The 17,961-nt window shown below is 48.3% G+C and overlaps 1 protein-coding gene across 2 annotated transcripts in view; it reads left to right on the forward strand.

The window, feature by feature from the left end:
* Positions 1 to 286: 286 nt before the first annotated feature.
* Positions 287 to 17,961, forward strand: part of LOC102446731 (uncharacterized) — a 36,692-nt gene continuing 19,017 nt past the window's right edge. For both annotated transcript variants that reach the window (XM_025178110.3, XM_025178111.3), the window contains exons 1-12: positions 287 to 397; positions 6,358 to 6,465; positions 7,352 to 7,427; positions 8,766 to 8,922; positions 9,672 to 9,717; positions 12,563 to 12,621; positions 12,745 to 12,780; positions 14,640 to 14,692; positions 14,998 to 15,130; positions 15,490 to 15,686; positions 15,768 to 15,813; positions 15,925 to 15,990. In XM_025178110.3, the coding sequence (XP_025033895.1) occupies positions 361 to 397; positions 6,358 to 6,465; positions 7,352 to 7,427; positions 8,766 to 8,922; positions 9,672 to 9,717; positions 12,563 to 12,621; positions 12,745 to 12,780; positions 14,640 to 14,692; positions 14,998 to 15,130; positions 15,490 to 15,686; positions 15,768 to 15,813; positions 15,925 to 15,990 (1,014 nt within the window). In that variant the 5' untranslated portion in view covers positions 287 to 360. The remainder of the gene's footprint in view (positions 398 to 6,357; positions 6,466 to 7,351; positions 7,428 to 8,765; positions 8,923 to 9,671; positions 9,718 to 12,562; positions 12,622 to 12,744; positions 12,781 to 14,639; positions 14,693 to 14,997; positions 15,131 to 15,489; positions 15,687 to 15,767; positions 15,814 to 15,924; positions 15,991 to 17,961) is intronic.

Below are 17,961 nucleotides of genomic sequence, written 5' to 3' on the forward strand. Positions count from 1 at the left end.
TAATAACTATCAACATTCCAAAGCTGGTGGAACAGCCTAAATCTCGTCCTTGCGGGGGGGGGGGTGATTTTATCACCTACTAGTCATTCACCCAAGACCAATACCACAGAAGCATGATTCGTCCCCTCCAGGAGATCTAAGGAGATCCCTCCATTTCAGTTCCCTATGGCACAGCCCTGTGGGTTCCCAGTAAGGCCATTGAATTAGGCCCTGACTCCTCTGCTCCCCCCTGCCTGCTGCAGACAGAGTGGCATCTCCCAGTATGTTGCCTTGTGTTTGCGGAAGGGACTCCCAGTCGCCGCTGGGTGGAGCCCTGCTGCAGGTGTCTGTGGGGTTGCTGCTGGGGGGGAGGGAGGCAGCATGACAGGGAAAGAACCGCTGCTGGGGACCCTGAAAGGTGAGTGGCTGGAGGTGGGAGGAGATGAGGTTGCATGGTTGGAGGGATTTTACAAGGGCTGGCTGAGAGGAGGGGTGTGACCGATGCTGCTGCGAGTAGGGCAGGTGCTGGATAGTCAGAGGGCTTGGGGGAGACTCCAGAGCCTCGCTGACCTCATGTTTGGCTAAGTGAGGATTCCCCAGGCTGGGGCACAGCCCAGGACATGTGTCTTGCAGCGGATCTGAGTGCAAGTGTGGCGCGTACAGGGTTCCTAGTAAGGTTGTCATCTGCTGCCCTGGTCTGGCTAAAGCAAAATGCAGGACAATGTAGCACTTTAAAGACTAACAAGATGGTTTATTAGATGATGAGCTTTCGTGGGCCAGACCCACTTCCTCAGATCAAATAGTGGAAGAAAATAGTCACAACCATATATACCAAAGGATACAATTAAAAAAAATGAACAAATATGAAAAGGACAAATCACATTGCAGAACAGGAGGGGGATGCGGGGGGAGGGGGGGAGGAAGGAAGGTAAGTGTCTGTGAATTGATGATATTAGAGGTAGGGAGAGTGGGATGTTTGTGAGTAATGGTATTAGAGGTGATAATTGGGGAAACTATCTTGGTAATGGGTGAGATAGTTCAAATGTTTGTTGAGTCCTTTTTGGAAAGTGTCGAATTTTAACATGAATGACAGTTCAGAGGATTCCCTTTCAAGTGCAGATGTAAAAGGTCTTTGTAGCAGAATGCAGGTGGTTAAGTCATTGAGAGAGTGTCCTTTCTGGTTAAAATGGCAAGAAACTGGTCTGGCTAGTCTTTTTGTGGGGACGTTGGCCCTAAGGACAATGACCAGGGTCACTAACAAAGTCCTGAAATTAATCTCTGGGCCCAAGGTGGGTGATTCAGTGAGATAACACCAATGCTTTGTGATGTAAGCATCCTGATGTTGTATTGAGATGCCATGGTGAGGGCATTTACAGAAAACCAGAAGGAATGGGGATGAGATTGTTCTGCACAGAGTAACCTTATTTGGGAACAGTACAGACACAGCATGATCAGCCCTGGGGAGAGTTTACCTTTCCTTGAAGTCTTGAGTGACCCCAATGTGACTGAATGAAGAGGCAGCATTAATATGCTCTGGTAGGAGCAGCTTGCAGCCCAGAAGATGGTTTGACCACCAGAGAATATGTGAGGGAAGTAATAAAATGTGAGCAAGGGAAGATCCTGGTACACACCCTATTGCCCATCTCCTCTGCACACACACAGCTGCCAGAATACCTCCGTCATGCCTTAGAACACTCTGTGTGCATTCCCTGGAAGAATGTCTATCTGCAAGGGCCTTAGACTCACTTGTCCTCATGGATTTTGAGCTGCCATCTGCAAAGCTGTCTCTAGATGAACAAATGCTGCTAAAACAACTGTACAGAATCTGCCATGGAGTCACCAGCCTAGCTAAAGAAAAGTCCTGCCTCTTCCTTCAGCCAGGCTGTAATAGACCTCAGTCACTTTTATTCTGGGTTGTCATCCTTTCCAGGGAGAATCCAGTTTCTCCTCCAAGGGAGGGTGGAGCCGCCATGCATTCTTTCTTTACAACCTTCTCCCCCCATCCCCCCCCCACCTTTCCCTTTCCTGGAAACCAGCCATCCCTTCATATGCATATTTTGATACTATCTTTGGTATCTATAAAAAGCTTGTGCCTTTTATCTCTTTTGGGGACACATTTTTTCTGGTGACTGGTCCCTCCACATTTTTTTTATTTTGAGGATGAGTTAGATGAGGGAACCCTGGATTCACTACTTTAATGTGGGTAGGGATGTAAGAGTGGAGTTGTTTAAAGAGGTAACCGTTAAGCTCATGCTTATTGGTTACCCAAACAGCTACATACAGCTCCTGGTCTGGCTCCTAGGAAGCTGTCTTCCACCCCACACTGCTCCTCTGATACAGTCCGCTCCTGGAGAGCCGCTGTGCGTGTAACCGCTGTGCGTGTAATCGCTGAAATTTTCCACAGTTAATCAATTACACACATTATAACATCCCTACACCTTGGATACCTAGTAAAATGAAAGCTGTGTTGCAAATTTCTGTGTAGGGCTCAGACCTGTAAGATTAAAGGGCAAAGCAGGTAGCCCAGAGAAAACGAATCAATATTTACAGAAGCCAGCTATTGTATGCTGATATCGGCAGGTGGTTTGGCTTCAGAGAGTTTAATGCTGAGATGGTTTCTCACTGTGAGTCACTTTCCTTTCTTGGGCAATTGGGAGTGTCTCCGGATGCCTGTTCAGGAGTCAAACAAGCTGGCAGGAGGATTCTTAGATTCCTAGAAGAGTAGGACTGAAAGGGACCTCAAGAGATCATGTAGTCCAGTCCCCTGCACTCAAGGCAGAACTACGTGATAACTAGGCCATCCCTGACAGGTGTTTGTCTAACCTGTTCTTAAAAGCCTCTAATGATGGAGATTCTACAGCCTCCCTAGGCAATTTGTTCCAGTGCTAAACTACCCTGACAGGAAGTTTTTAACTACTGTCCAACCTTGCAGCAGGTTAAGCCCATTGTTTCTTGCCTATCTTCTGAGGTTAATGAGAACAGTTTTTCTCCCGTATGCTTTAACAACCTTTTATATACTTAAAAACTGTTGTCATTTCCCCTTTTGGTCTGCTCTTCTCCAGACTAAACAAACCCATTTTTTTCCCCTCATACAAGTCATGTTTTCTGAATATTTTTTGTTGCTTTTCTCTGGATTTTCTCCAAATCTTTCCCAAACTGGGGCACCCAGAATTGGACAGAATATTCCAGTTGAGACCTTAACAGCATGAAGTAGAGAAGAATTCTTGTCTTGTTTACAACAGTCCTGCTAATACATCCCAGAGTGACATTTACTTTTTTTCCTGCAACAGTGTTACACTGTTGACTCAAATATAGCTTGTGATTCACTATAACCCCAAGATCTCTTTCCACAGTACTGCTTTCAAGGCAGTCATTTCCCATTTTGTATGAGTGCAGTTGATCCTAAAAGTAGAGTACTTTGCATTTGACCCACCAGTAGATTGTATTTCCCTAGTTTAAGAGAAGGTCATGCAAGACCATATCAAAAGCTTTATTAAAGTTAAGACATACCACATCTACCACTTCCCTGCTATCCACAAGACTTGTTACTCTGTCAAAGAAAGCTATCAGGTTCATTTGATACAATTTGTTCTTGACAAATCCGACACATCCTCCCCTTTTTCCCTATCCTTCCTTCCCTTCTATATCAATATTCCAGTCATTATCCCACCAATCTGCGATACCAGCTATCTCATAGTTGTGTTTATTCATTATCATTTCCAGTTTTTCCTGTTTATTCCTTGTACTTCTCATATTAGTATACACAGATCTGACACTGCTTTTATTTCCGCTCTATGTTCCCTCTTGCCTCTCCCTCATCCCTGCTATAGTGGTCCATGATTCTTCCAGATTTTGACCTGTCTCTCTCTCTCTCTTTTTTTTAAACTTGAGGGCTTCTGTCTCTTGCTCCCATTGAACTGAGCTGAAGGCCCTCCTCTCTAGGTTAGCCAGTCTGTATCCAAAAATACATTTCCCCTTCTTCAATAGGTAGATGATACCTCTGCTCAGCAGTCCTTCCCAGAACAGTATTCCTTGGTGAAGGAAATAGAAACCCTCCTGGCATAATGATTCTCCATTGCTGTGGTAGGTTGGTTGTAGCAGGGCACTGTCTAACCAGCACTCAGTGTCCTCCCTGTGACAGAGCCATCTCCTCCTCCTGAAGGGGTATAACAGCGTCCTCTGTAGCTGGATAGCCTTGGATGTCACCATATGAATTAGGGATGTTAAATATCGATTAATTGGATAATCAAATAACGTCATAAATTCTTAACGGGTAGTTGACTATTCTGTAGTCCCCGGGGGCAGGCCCAGCAGCCAGTGCACTCCAGCCTTGCTCTCAAGGAGCCCCCTGCCACTCTGTGCTGCTGCCTCTGTATCAGAGGCAGCAGCACACGGTGGCAGGTGGGAGCTGATCCATGAAGGAGCCAGTTGGACTGGCTGCCTATTGCCCTGTGGACTGGCTGCCTGTTGCCCTGTGCTTCTGTCTCTGACAAAGAGACAACAGCCCCTGTCTCAAGGGGGGTTTGAGCTCCCAAACCCGGTGTGAGCTGGAACTGAGCCAAGCTGCCTGCCCCTGCCCACCCGGGTCCAAATACGCTTTAAATGCAGAGTCCCACTAGGGATAGGTCCCGGACCCAGCGTGAGCCAGGATTGAGCTGAGCTGCTGGCCAGCCTGCTAAAAAATTTACTGGCGGGGAGAGGGAGGGAAATTCCAGATGTGAATTTTCACTACATGCATCTGACAAAGTGGGTCTTTGCCCACGAAAGCTTATGCTATCTACATCTGTTAGTCTATAAGGTGCCATAGGACTCCTCATCGCTTATCCCTAATATGAATACTCTCGATGAATTTCTAATGTGCATGGAGGCTTCTCAGCCTAGCCACCTCCTCCTGTAGTTCTCCTACTTGCTTCCAGAGAGATTCCACCACCAGGCACCTTTCATGCTGGCCGGTCTCCCCAGCCTGTCTTTCCATGAGTGGGAAATCCAGGTCAGAGTCTCTACAAATTCGTAGTTAGTTTCTCTTGTCGGGACACAGGAGCAGATAGAGGAGACAGGAGCAGTGTTAGCACTGGCGATGAGGCCTGTCCTAACCCTAGCAATTATATTATGACTCCCTTTCAAATTCCCCAGTTTGCTGCCCCCATTCGCTAGCTCACTATTATTTATACGCCACTAGCGATGCGCTCAGGGCTTTGCAGAACCAGCGCAAAAGCGGGTCTGAGCACCTGACAGTGAAGACTGATTTGGGAGAGTATGGAGCAGATGGGTTACAACATGAGAAAGGAGGTGCTTCTGCCACAGCTGGGGTGACTGCTGCTGCTGAGCAGTCTGTGTAAGGAGACAAGGTCCTTAGTCCTCCTGATTTGCTCTCTCTGGTAGAAGTGCAGGCTCAGGTCCAGAAGTGAGGCTCGCTGTCAGGCTCTAGTTCTGTTGGCACCAGCTGGTTTCTTGTGCTGTACTAGGAAGTAAGAGAAGGCTGCTGGCTTTGGAGAAACGTGGCGGGAGCCCAGAGAGAGAGAAGAAAGTGAAACCAATCTTCTGCAGGGCAGCTCGTCCTGTCTCCGGCAGTGATCTGTGATTCCCCTGTTCCCTGGGACTTGTTCTAAGCCACTTTCTTTTGTATGTTGTGCTCCAGCTCCCCAGATGCTAGCAGGGTTTACCCATCATCAGCAGTGAGGGAGCTGATAGAAAGGGAACAACAGCAGTTTCCAAGCTGCTGAAACCCCCATCCTCCTCATGAGTAGAAGGGAAGGGTGCTGGCTTTTGTACCCAGTCCAGTCAGGCATCAAGCACTCCCAAAAGTCTCTGACCATCAAGGAGGGTTGAGAGTGCTTGACACATTTCAGTCTTGGATCTTCTGTGCATGCTTCAAATGAAAGACTGTGTGAACGCTTCACCTCATCCATGCGCTTTACAGACACTACCTAATCCTCCCTGCCTCCCTCCGGAGTGGTGGAGCAGTGCTGTCCTCCCTTGTCTAGGTAGAGAAACTCAGCCCCAGGGGTTGTGACTTGCTTTTGGCAGGGCTGGCGTTAGAACTCGGGCAGGCCTGATGTCCAGACCTGTGTTCTTTCCGTAGACCGCGGTGCCTGTCGTGAGCCAGGCCTGAAGCAGGAAGTGAGTTTGTTTTCCTCCTGGTGTTTAACATTGATCTTATATCTCTGGGGGCTGAGCACATGATTTGCCCAAGTGACTTGAGTTTGGTCCATTCGGGGTCCTGCCTGCCCCATGGAACAGCCCAATGGTAACTGACTGCAGGAGAGTTATTCCGTGAGCTGTTGCTTTACGTCTGGCTAGAACAGCAGCTTGTCCAGTCCCATGAGATGATGTGAACAGGCACCCTTCACGTTCTGCTTGCCTCCCACCTTCTCACAGCGTGCATCCTCGGCATCAAGGAGGGGAGCGGCCCATGCACTGACGCTTTCCCACACCTAGCCCCCTTCTGCGAGATCCTGGAAACGATCCTTCGAAAAGGAATTCAACGTGAGTGATCGCTTCTGCTCTATGCGTGCCGCAGGGTGGGGGCAGGCCCGGGAGGGGGGAAATGGCACAGACTAGTGCATGCTAGGGGTGTAAGAGAGTAACCATTTAAATGGTTAACCAATAAACATCAGCCTTTCAGTGTCCATTATGATTACACACCAGCTCCTGGCCTTGCTTCCAGGGAGATGGCTGCCCCGTGCTTTTTACTGCAGAGCCCACAGTGCAGCTGGCTCCTCAGGAGCAGGGCTGGCAGACATGAGTCAGTACATGCTGGGAGTCAGCTTATCCTCTATGCCGGCTCCCTGCGTACACTGGCTTCGGCTGCCAGCCCTGCTCCTGGGGAGCCAGCTGTGCTGCGGGCTCTGCAGTATAAGCTTTATACTGCAGAGCCCGCTGTGTGTGTGACCCCTAGGATTTTTAACGGTTACTTTTTTTTAACTGTTTTTTCGCATCTCTAGTGCATGCCGTGCTTGTCAGGGATGTGCAGAGGCAGGAACCACAGATGCCTCGAACTCCCTGGGGAATCATAACGACAAGTCCTGTGGCACCTTATAGATTAACAGATTTATTGGAGCATAAGTTTTCATGGGCAAAGACCCACTTCGTCAGATGCATGCATGCATCTGACAAAGTGGGTCTTTGCCCATGAAAACTTATGCTCCAATAAATCTGTTAGTCTATAAGGTGCCACAGGACTTGTTGTTTTTGCAGATTCAGACTAACACAGCTACCCCGCTGATACCTGGAGAATCGTTTGTGTTGGCTGGGGGGGTTGCTCCATATGGACAGAATGACTGACTGCCTTTGCAGTCTCTCCAGGGGAATCGGGCTCCTTGTTCCCAGTCAGAAGGCCTTCCTAAAGGATCTTCTCTTCTTGCTCCTTCAGAACCAGTGTTGGGCTTCAAAAGACGAGATTATTGGCACTGGATAGAGCAACTGCCTCAGCAGGATACTTGTGGCTTGTGAGTGGCCTTTGCAGGACGGAATTCTGGACAGATGTTGGGTCTGTGGCATGAAAAATGGGCTGCGGTGTGTGATACTCTGGAATTGTGTGGAACTCCTCTGCTGGGAGGGGGATAACGTTCATATAGCTCCTCTATGAACAGCCCTTTGAAGCCATTTCTCCCCCCCCCCCCCCGCCCTCCCGGACAGGTGCATGTATTCTGGTTAAAAGTGGATTTCCCCAGGCCCAACTCCCCAAGAAAGACTGTTTGGATAAATAGCCTAATTTTAAACAGATGCAAGGCCTTCTTCCTGATCCAGCCAATGGATATGACCCCTGGTTCCTGGAGACCCCCAATCCTTAAGGGAGGGATGGAAGGACAGTGTCTACTGAGGCCTGTAAGACTGGGTGTTTGTTCTGAGCTGTAGCAGTGATGAACTTAAAACCTCTTGGGTGGATTTTTAAAGGACTGCGTCTGCCAGAGGCCATTAGAGTGGCGGGGGGTGCGGGATCTCTGGTAAGCTTATTAGCATGTGTGAAAGTTCCTTAATATGTGTTCTCTGCAGTGCTTGTACCTTAAGAACACAGTAAACTTGCATAGGGACAGGCCTGCTGAGAGGGGGCAGGCAAAGGGGCCAATTGCCCAGGGGACTTAAAAGGGCGCAGAGGATGGTATGGCTCGGGGCTGAGGCAGGCTGCCTGTATGCCCTCACTCTGTACCATTCCCAGAAGTGGCCAGCTCCATCCCTCTGGTGCCTAGGGGGTGTCTCTGCGTGGTCCCCATGCCAAGCGCTGATTCTGCAGCACCCATTGGCTGGGCAGGGGCAGTGCTTGTGGGCAGTGGCATCTGGAGACCTCCTGGCCCCCCTGCCTGGGAGCTATTACCATAGGGATGTGCTGGTAGGTTTTGGCAGCTGCCCAAGGTAAGTGCCATCACTCCAACCCCCTGTCCCAATCTAGTGCCAGCACCCAATTCCCTCACCGAGCCTGCATCTCAGCCCCTGGCACAGTATGATCAGGGGGCACTGCCACCTGGAAAGAACCCGGTGAGACTGGAGTGAAACACGTCTCCACTCGAAGTGATGGCCAGGGAAGCAGGAAACCTGAGAGTGGTGCTCTTGCTGGACCCTAAAGGGGGTATACAGGTGTAGTTGCCCTGAGCTGTGGCAGGTGGCATGATGGAAACTGGCACAATTACAGCTCTTGGGAGACAACCCCATTACAAGTGAGTGACCGAGACCCTTTTGGAAGACATCCTGAGCCTGGGAATGGGACATCACTGTAAATGTTTCCTGGCTTCAGAGCTGAAATGAAAAGTGGGAATTCCTAGCGTCTCTTAATTTTTCTTCTTTTATAGGGTAACCCCCTTGTCAATCATGATAGAGAAAGCCAGTTCTTGTGAGAAGGTACTGACAGCACAGGGACGAGGGCGGTACTTCCTGCGCCTAGCTTTAAATCAGAAGTTACTTGCTACTGCCATTCAACAGCTGGTTCGGTCTCCAAAGCTGCTGGAGGTAGGAAGAGCTTTCCCCATGAAATGCCTTTATGATGAGGGTCAATAGGGAAACCAGTTTTGGCTAAACTAAGAACTGGCCAAAATCTTGGGTCTAAGGAGAAAAATGTATTTATTTATTTTGCTTGAACCGATATATCTTGTAACGGCAGCCTGGCCAAAAATAGGAAAAATCTGAAATCTCCCTTGAATTCTCTAGGCCAGGCAAACAGGCTCCACAGGATTCAAATAAAAATCTGGGCTGCTGGATGCCAGGCTAAAACCACCTCCCAGAACTTCTTTGAGTTCATTCCTCCCTGTTTGCACAGGTTGAACATCTCTAGCTCGGCACCGTTGGGATCCGACTGGTTCCAAGCCAGAGAATTTGCCAGACCACGGGAAGTCAATATTGTCTAGTAGCATTACCCACACTTCCACTGCTTGCTGGGCTGTTAGAGGACATTTAGGGGTAAATTAGAGCTAAATAACAGCACTGAGTCAGGACTGGTGGCTGTAAAAAAAACATTATGGGACCGCGGGAAACTTGGCCACACCCAGGATAAGTGGACATCTGGCTAACTAAGATCATGCCAGACCACAGATGTTGCCAGACCAGAGAGTGTCAGACCAGAGTGGTTCAACCTGTACCACAGATGCAGTTTAAAGTGTAGAATTTAAGAAATTTTTTTGGCCATGTTGTTCAGTTCATGGCATAAAACTAAATCATGTGTATTTCTGTGTGTGTTTTTGTTTTACATTTCTTAATTTCAGTGTTACGATCCTCTCATCTCAGTGCTGGGAAATGAAGATTTCATGGGTAAGATTAACATTTCCTCCAAAATTCAGTAACATTACTTAAAAGGACACAAGTAGTTGAGATGTTGGTCTAAAAACATGTATTGCCTATTTATGAAGTGAAGCTGATTGAAAGCCTGGGTATGCAGTGTTGTATCCTGAAAAACCTTCAGTTCCTGGATTTATTATAGCTTCCATCCTGCACTGCTTATTCATTCACCTCCTTAGGAATTTTATCTGCATAAGGACTCTGTGATGGGACCCTTTCAAGTGATGAAATGAGATTATTAATTTGCAGTGAGGATGAAATTTATTCCTCGTGTTACTCCATAGACTTCAGCAAAGTTTATATCAGTGAATGAATTTGTCCTTCAGTACTATAACCGTGGTTATGAATGGTTATAAGAAAACTCTGTCCTCTAACCAGGACAGAAAGGAAGGATGGGCTGGCAACTCCAAGAACTGGGTTAAATTTCTGGCTTTGCCACAAAATTCCTTTATGACCTTGGGCAAGTCATATAGTCTCTCTGTTCTTCAATTTCCCATTTGTAAAATATGGATTCTCCTACCTCCTTTCTTCCACCCTGTCTGTTCAGCTGCAAACTAAACTGGGGTGAAGACAATACAATCAAAGGAGGACTCTAAGCACATCCGTGATACCAGAAAAAATCAGCCTCCTTTTATTCAAAGAGCTTTGATCTTGTGAGGATGTTTTATTTTTGTAAGTTTTACTAAATCTAAAATGAAGAGAAGTAACACTCAGGGTTTTTAAAGCCAGTGGAATAGTTCTTGTTTGGATCTAAACCTCCTACTCTTCCCCCTCCCCTCCCTCACAGCATTTGCAGACCAGGCATCACAGCCCCAGAACTAGAGCAGAGAGCAAAGCTAGTCTCTGTTTAATTGTCTAGGCAGAAGGAAGTGAGTGGCCTTGATGCTGGGAAGGTACATTAGACATTAAGATTCAGTTTCAATCAATCACAAGGTTTTATCAGGGACCTGAGATATGGAAAATTAAGTAGGATGATTTATAATGGTCACAGAATGGCTTTTAAACCATTTTGGACATCTGTTCATGTAGTTTTATTTCCTGCTAGTATTACTAAAGTGACACGCACTTAAAACAAGGGTATATGAAGTAGGGGTGTTAGCATATAGTTGAGTAAATGATTAACCAATAAACCTGGGCTTATCAGTTAATCCTATTGACTACACGTGCTTCCTTTCCCCACCCCCTTTCTGCCTCTGTATCAGAGGCAGCAAGTGACAGGGAACAGGAGCCGGTGCCTATGAGGAGCTGGCTTTAAGCAGGCTGCCCACAGCACCAGATCCGCCTGCCCTACCACCCCCTTACTTCTGCCTCTGATAAAGAGGCAGCAGTGTGGAGGGTGAGAGGTGCAGTTGGGAGCCAATACGCACAGGGAACCAGTTCCCCACAGCACCAGCTCCTTAGTGCCACCTGTCCCCCCACCCTGCTGCCTCTATCAGAGGCAGCAGCGTGGAGCAGGGAGGGCTAGGGAGGCTGCCACAAAGCAGGCTCTGTCTGTGGAGGGGTCCAAGCTCCTTGCGGGCAGAGGCTGTTCCACATTTCACAGAGCAGCCTCTGTCCGTGGAGAGCTCAAATGCCCCCCTACCATGAACAGGGGCTGCTGCCACCCTGCACTGCTGCCTCTGTATCAGGGGCAGCAGTGTGGGGCAGCAGGCATCCGGCCTGTGAGGGGAGCTGGTTTTTAAACTGGCTCCCCTCATGGACCAGCTCCCGCCTGGCACCCCGTGCTGCTGCCTCCAGAGCACACTGGCTGCCAGTCCTGCCCCTGGGGAGTATCAAATAGTTGTGTAACTGATAATATTTTATGCAGTTGCACAACTATTCAATTACACAATAGCTAACTTCCCTAATATGAAGTGAGTCAGTTCATTTGGCACATCCTGCAAATTCTAGGTACACAAGTGCCATTAGCAAAACTACCCTATCCTGGGAGACTGTTTGGTACAACAATCTTGTGGCCCACTGAAATGAAGTGGGACCACTCATGTGGCCCGTTCACTAGCCTATATTGCCCATGGCTGTGGGTGTTCTTGCAAAAAAAGACTAGCATTCACAAGGCCTTAGAATCATGGATCTGACCAGCTGTAAAGCTGACAGGGGTGAAAAACCAACATTCCGGAAGTGAAGATATAAAAGACCTGCTAACCACCGGCAGCTCCCTCTGTGTCCACAGGCTGGTGTGCTCATCTAGCCTCCCTTTCCCTGTCCAGAGGGCTGCTTGTTTTTCCATAGCTGAATTAGAATTCTGTTGTGTGCAATGAGGTTAGTTTTGTTTGCTGTGTGGTTTTGGTCCAAGTTCTGTGGCTGCATGACCTAGCACAGCGCTCCTACCGTGCATGCCTGCAGAGAGCTGGAGTCTTTTCCTGGCTCGTTCACAGCCTTGCTCTGGGAGCTTAGGCCCTGATCTTGCAATGGTCTCAGTCCGGTTGACCAGTAAACTGGTCAGTGACCCCATGACCAAGTCACTCTCGTTTTCCCTGCTCTAAAATGGGGATATTAATTCCTGTTTCACAGGCTGCCATGAGGTTAATCCTTTGAGGTTGGTAAAGTGCTTTGAGATCCTTGGCTATAAGGCACTGGAAAAGAGCAAAATATTGTTGAGCTGTACGGTTGGGCAAGTATTGTTATTCTTAACCCAGTATGGCACTGAAGATTTAAAACTCCAAATTGGAGGCTATATTCTTCATGCTCTCTACTAGTTCCATGGAAAATCTGGACCTGATCTGGACCTCTGCAGTGTCCCTGTGTCACAGGTATAAGTCAGGATGCAGCTGCTGAGGAATCTGGCAGTAATGTTAGCCCTTGGTTCCCCCCGTTACAGAGCCATTCCTCTCACTGATGCTGGTGGTGTCAGAGATGAATTTCTCCCTGGATCTGCAGGTACTGTAATAAACTGGTCAGGGCAGCAGCTTAATACAGGGGTGTGTGTTTAATACAACTCTGTGCGCAGAGATCTTCGTCTCCTTACTTGACAGTAGTTGCTCTGCTGTGCTTTGCCTGCAGAATTCCAGTTTCTTGGATGAAAGTTGGCTGCTGCCGGTAAGATTCTGCTCTTCCTCGGAGGTGGGATTCAAGGTTTTATTCTTCTTCCTTCCATCTGCTCAGTGGCCCCTTGCTGAATACCAGGATCATAATCATAGAACGTTGTTAGACTCCAAGAGACAGTGCCAGATTAAAAATCATGGGCTAGATGTTCAGCTGGTGCAAATCAGCATAGGTACATTGCTCTGCACTGACTTCAGTCTGATAACATGGGCTGAGAATCTAGTCCGTTATGTGATGCATTAACTTAAAGAAGCAGCAGACATTTACTTCCCTGCTTTGCTTTATTCCCAGGGGTCCTTTGGATCATTCCTGCTAGTAAAGTGAAGTAGGTAAATCAATGTTTGCAGGACTCGGGTTAAGTGACTAACACTGCAGATATCTAGAACTGAAGGAATTTCCTTCCCACAGTTATTACTGGTGCTCTTGTACAGCTTACATTTCTCGGGGGTTAAACAATGAAAATAGGCTGGTCAGTTTCACTCAATTTCTTTTTTTGTTTTGTTTCTCTGGGGGGAATACAGGGTTAGCCTGTGTGTGTCCTGCAGACTTATCCTTCCAGAGTCTGCCTCGATCCTGCCTAAACCCCAGGTTAGAGACGTGTGTTGGTGAAGTCACAAAGCTGCCTTCGTATGGGACATGGAACCCAGGGCTCCACTGTCTCATAGGCCAGTGACCAAAGGTCATTACAACATGGCAACCTAAGCAAGGTCGAGGGAGCCATGGCCCCCGTCCAGTTTCTAGCAGGCTGTGTCTGTCTCACAAAGCACCACTGCAGTCAGTGCTCTTGTTGGCAATTTCAGCAGAGAGGCTGAAGTCTGAACAAACTTTGGCTGAGGTGGGCATCATAGGCGGGCATTGAGCAGCCTCTGGAAAACATAGCGGTGGTCTCTCAAGGTTGGGTTGCAGCTCACTGTTGCTGCACCTCTTCTGTGGATAAATGGATGACCTCCGACTACAGAGGTCTTAGCCTGGCATCTCAGAGCAATTCCCCTGTCAAGGTTGGTCCCCACCCTGGCACTTGAAGTGCAGAAGGTGGGGGCCTGCAAGAGACTTTAAAAATACTCTGCCAACAAGGGCTTCTGCTTAAAGACTCCCCAAGGTCACAGATTCCCCTGACCTTGGGCAGTATGCTGCCACAACCCTTTGAGAACCCAAGAAGACACAATTGGGAATTTCTTCCTGTGGGTACCCTCAAGTTCCTTAACCCACCCTCTGGAGAGAGCTTGAAAACAAACTGTTATTTCCCTAATAGCTGACCTTGCCATTTAAGGCATGTGAACACAGAACCTCCTGCTTCTAGGACACAGGGATCAGATCATAGTCTTAAAAAGGTGATTTTATTAACAAAACACAGAGGACATGCTTGGTAGGTGTTACAGAGCAATTGAAAAAGATTAATCCATAACATTAAAAACACAGAGAATTGCTTCCCTGGGATTCAGTTAAAAAATCACTGGGGGGTGGGGTAGGGAGGTGTTTCATGGACTCAGCACAGAGGAATCCAAAAAATCCAAAAACAAAGAAAATAACCTGATTGTGTCTGACTAAATATTCCCTGTTCTAGTCACATGTCTGTTGTTCCAAGCTTTAGTCCTTCCCTAGGCATGGATATCACTGGAAATTCCATGCTTTCTTCCCAGCTCTCCTCTAGTCACACACAGACTGCAGCTGGAAGGTCTGTTTTCATTGGCTCTCCTGGCTCCCATTCAGCACATCCCCCAAATGTAAATGGGGCAAACACAAATGGGGACAGCTGAGCCCCTCCTTGGCAAGGCTGAAAGGGGCTGGAGAGGGAATTCTTGTGCTGCCTGGAGCTGTTGCTGGAGGCCGTGCTGACAGATGCTGTGTTCCAGGTGTGCGTGACCTATGAGACTGTACCCTGCAGAGAACTGGGGATGGTGCTCAGGTAAGAGATTGGCTTTCCTCCTCCCTTCCCCTGCTGTTTGACATCCCTGTGTCCATGCTGCAGTGGGCACAGGATGGATTTGGATGCTGCTGTGATCTATGGGTTTGAAATGTAAGAATTTCTCAGTTCAAAAACAGAGAGGAAAAACAGCGTTGGGTCTGCCCAGTGACGCCGGCTGTTTAGGCCAAGGGACATAGAGCCTCATTAGTTATTCTTTTGGCCTGAGGACTCCCGCCTCCCCAGCCACTAGGGATGTTTTCATGCAGTCCTTCCAGCTGAACTTTGTGTCTCGGCTGTGCCCTCAGATACTTGGACGGCCGGATCTTCGTCATCGAGGTGCTTCCTGAGAGCCAGGCTGAGGTAGACGAGGTGGTGCTGGCTGGAGACGTCATCGATGAGATCAGTGGCTTTTCCCTGAGAAATGCACGCAATGGACAGGTGGGGGAAGCGCCCATGGTCAGACTAATGCCTGCCTTCGGAGGCTGATGGGGTGCTCCCTCTCTTGAGATCCTGTCTGAAGTGGAAGCCTCACTGGTCTAGGGTAGGCAGAGGGATGAGGTATCTGGTGGTGGAATGGCTACAGAACCGTTTCCACAAGCTCTGTGAGCAGGAAAGGGAGCTGTTGGAGGACTTGTGTTTTGGCAGCTTGAGGTTTGATCCCAGGAGTGAGGCCAGGCTGGGTTGTTGTTCCATTGTTAACACCGCTACACCACAGAAAGCAGGCAGAGAGGGAGGGATTGGCATATGATCCAAGCCCCCTTCCTCAATGGGTGCCCTGGCTCTCTCCTCCCCCTCAGGCAGGGACTGTGCTGCAGAAGCTGAAGGGCAAGCCACTGAGCTTCTGCTTGATCCGGTGGAAGTGGCATGATGGAGGAATGTACAAGCCACTGCTGCCCTACCTGAAAGTGCTGCGGGAGAAGGTCCCCAGCTTCCAGCTCCAACATGAGCACAGACGCAAAGAGGAGAAGGCGGAGCGGTGTCTGCAGGGGGGCAGGTGAGGCTGGACAGACCTGAGGAATGTGCTCTGTGTTGGAGGGATGAGATGTGCCTAGTGGTTCTGTTTCTTTCTCCCCAGACTACTTTACAACCTGCGGTACTTGGGCCAGGCCAACGTAGGACAGGTAAGAGTTGTGATTCCAATGGACTGGAGTGGGAGGGTTTCTTGTCCCCACTGACTTTCATTTAATGTGCTCATGATTTTATTTACCCCCTCGCCCACAATCTGTTTTCAGTACGGTGGCAAAGAGGTGTTGGATCAAGGCATACCCATGGTGTTAGAGCAGCACCTGTGCCCACAGGTGAGTATCTAGCTGTGATCTCACAGGAAGACTGGCAGAGAGGAGGTTGTTTGTGGTGCCTGTGCTGTTCTAGATTCTCAGCTCTTTGGGTTTCTTTGGTTTAATCTTCAGCTTGTAAGGGCTTGCTGGTGGGCGGGGGGATTACTTGTTTAGTAAGTATAATTTTTCCTGTTCCTCCCCCCTCCCCCCCCCCCCCCCCCCCCCCCCCCCCGCGTCAGATTTCTTTGTTTGGGAATTTCCTTAATTTTTAATGTCCAAAAAATCCTCCCCTGCTCCCCGGCACTGGGTGTATGTGTGGCAGGGATTCTCAGGAACTAAAGCTGTAGACATTTGTGAAGTTCATTGTTCTTGAAATGTTTGTCCTTGCTGAGAACAGATGGGTTAAAAAAAGCATTCGGCACTGGAGAAGCTCTAAGCCGCAATGACTATTTGATTTTGTAGTGTCGACACTTCCTGCACTCTCCAGATTCTAAGGAAAAACGCTTCTTACCCACAGCTTTAAGCATTTCAATTCCCAGTCAAATGGGTCACTCTGATCAAAAGGCAGTGCGAGAACAGGGCTTGGAATGGAAGTCTAGACTCAGCTGTAACTATGGATTGGCTTTCATCCTTCATGTGGCTGCTACAAGTGACATGTTTCCTGCCATCCCGTAGGTGAAAGTCTTCCGCCTTCATGCAGTGGCAATGGAGGCATTAGCTAAGAAACTAAGTATGTTCTAGGGTGAGTGTATAGGAGAGCTCGGGGAACAGCTTGTGTGTTTGGAAGGTGTTAGCAATACAGTTAGGATTCCCCTTTGGTTGTCAAACCTAGTGAGACAGAATCAAATGGCTTGTGCATTTGTAAGAGTCTGAAACAGTATTTGGTGCTCAGCTTGTCAGTGTCTATTGCATGAATCAAAACAGAATGGGTTGGGGAGACTGTATTTTTTTCCCTTAAGGAACGCAGAGCGCTTGAGAACCATATCTCTGTATTTTGAATTCATGCACCAAGAGTCTTAAGTGCATATGCAACAAGTATCTGGGATACTTATATATTGGGCATTTATGTTGAATATTGTTACTACTGTATCTACAGAGGCCTGGTAGAAGTGCTGCTAACAGAAATTCTCCCATTCCTTTCAGCAGAAAGCTATGTGGTCATTAAACTTTGAAATTTAAAATTGCATTTGGTTCACCCTTGATTAAGTGGATTGAGTTGATACAGGCTGGCCAGAACGGCTCATTGTGACATGGTACCGATTACAAAGAATGCCTTTGTTCTTGAGGAAAACAATGTGTTCTCTGCCCTGTAGAATTATAATCCTTGATGGATAGAAGGCCCAAGTCCAATGGCATGAAATCCATGAGGATTGGGAGTCTCCTGTCCACTGCAGCCTTCATCCGCCTTCATAGCCGTTGTAGCATTACCCTTGCTATCCTCCGCCTGTTCTGCTGTTGAGGACGTTTAGGATCGTTCTTTGTCTAGTCTCTCTCCCTTGACCTTGCTGCCACGGGTGACCCTACCAGGAGTACAAGACTCCTTATGGCATCGCTCTCGGGTTCATTGGAACGTGCAAGCCCACTCACCACGACAAGGTGACGACCCAGAGAGTGAGGTGTGGTGGCTGCACCACATTAAAACAAGTCATGCACAAGCGTCTTCCTATGCGCTACTCTTCTAAGCTTAAGCCCTACAGCGACTGGCAAATGACGACAGGAGCAGGATTGTGAAATCCAGAAGCTTTTAGTCGTGGATCAGCATGTAGGCAGTGGATGTGTGTATCAGTCATTCCATTTTAAGGACCGAGGTGGTAGAATGGTCTGGGGCTGCATCCACGACTGAGGATCCGTTCTGCTCACCCTGTATGGGGAGAGAGCTAGAAAAGGTGCCCTAAATCTAGTCTACCTCAGCCCCCGGCTAGATGACCACATCCACTGGGTTCACCTCTTTGCGGTCAAAATCAAAGGTTAAATTTTGGAACATGGAATATT

The sequence above is a fragment of the Pelodiscus sinensis genome, chromosome 20 (assembly GCF_052426305.1).
Source record: "Pelodiscus sinensis isolate ZL-2025 chromosome 20, ASM5242630v1, whole genome shotgun sequence".
Classification (NCBI taxonomy): domain Eukaryota; kingdom Metazoa; phylum Chordata; order Testudines; family Trionychidae; genus Pelodiscus; species Pelodiscus sinensis.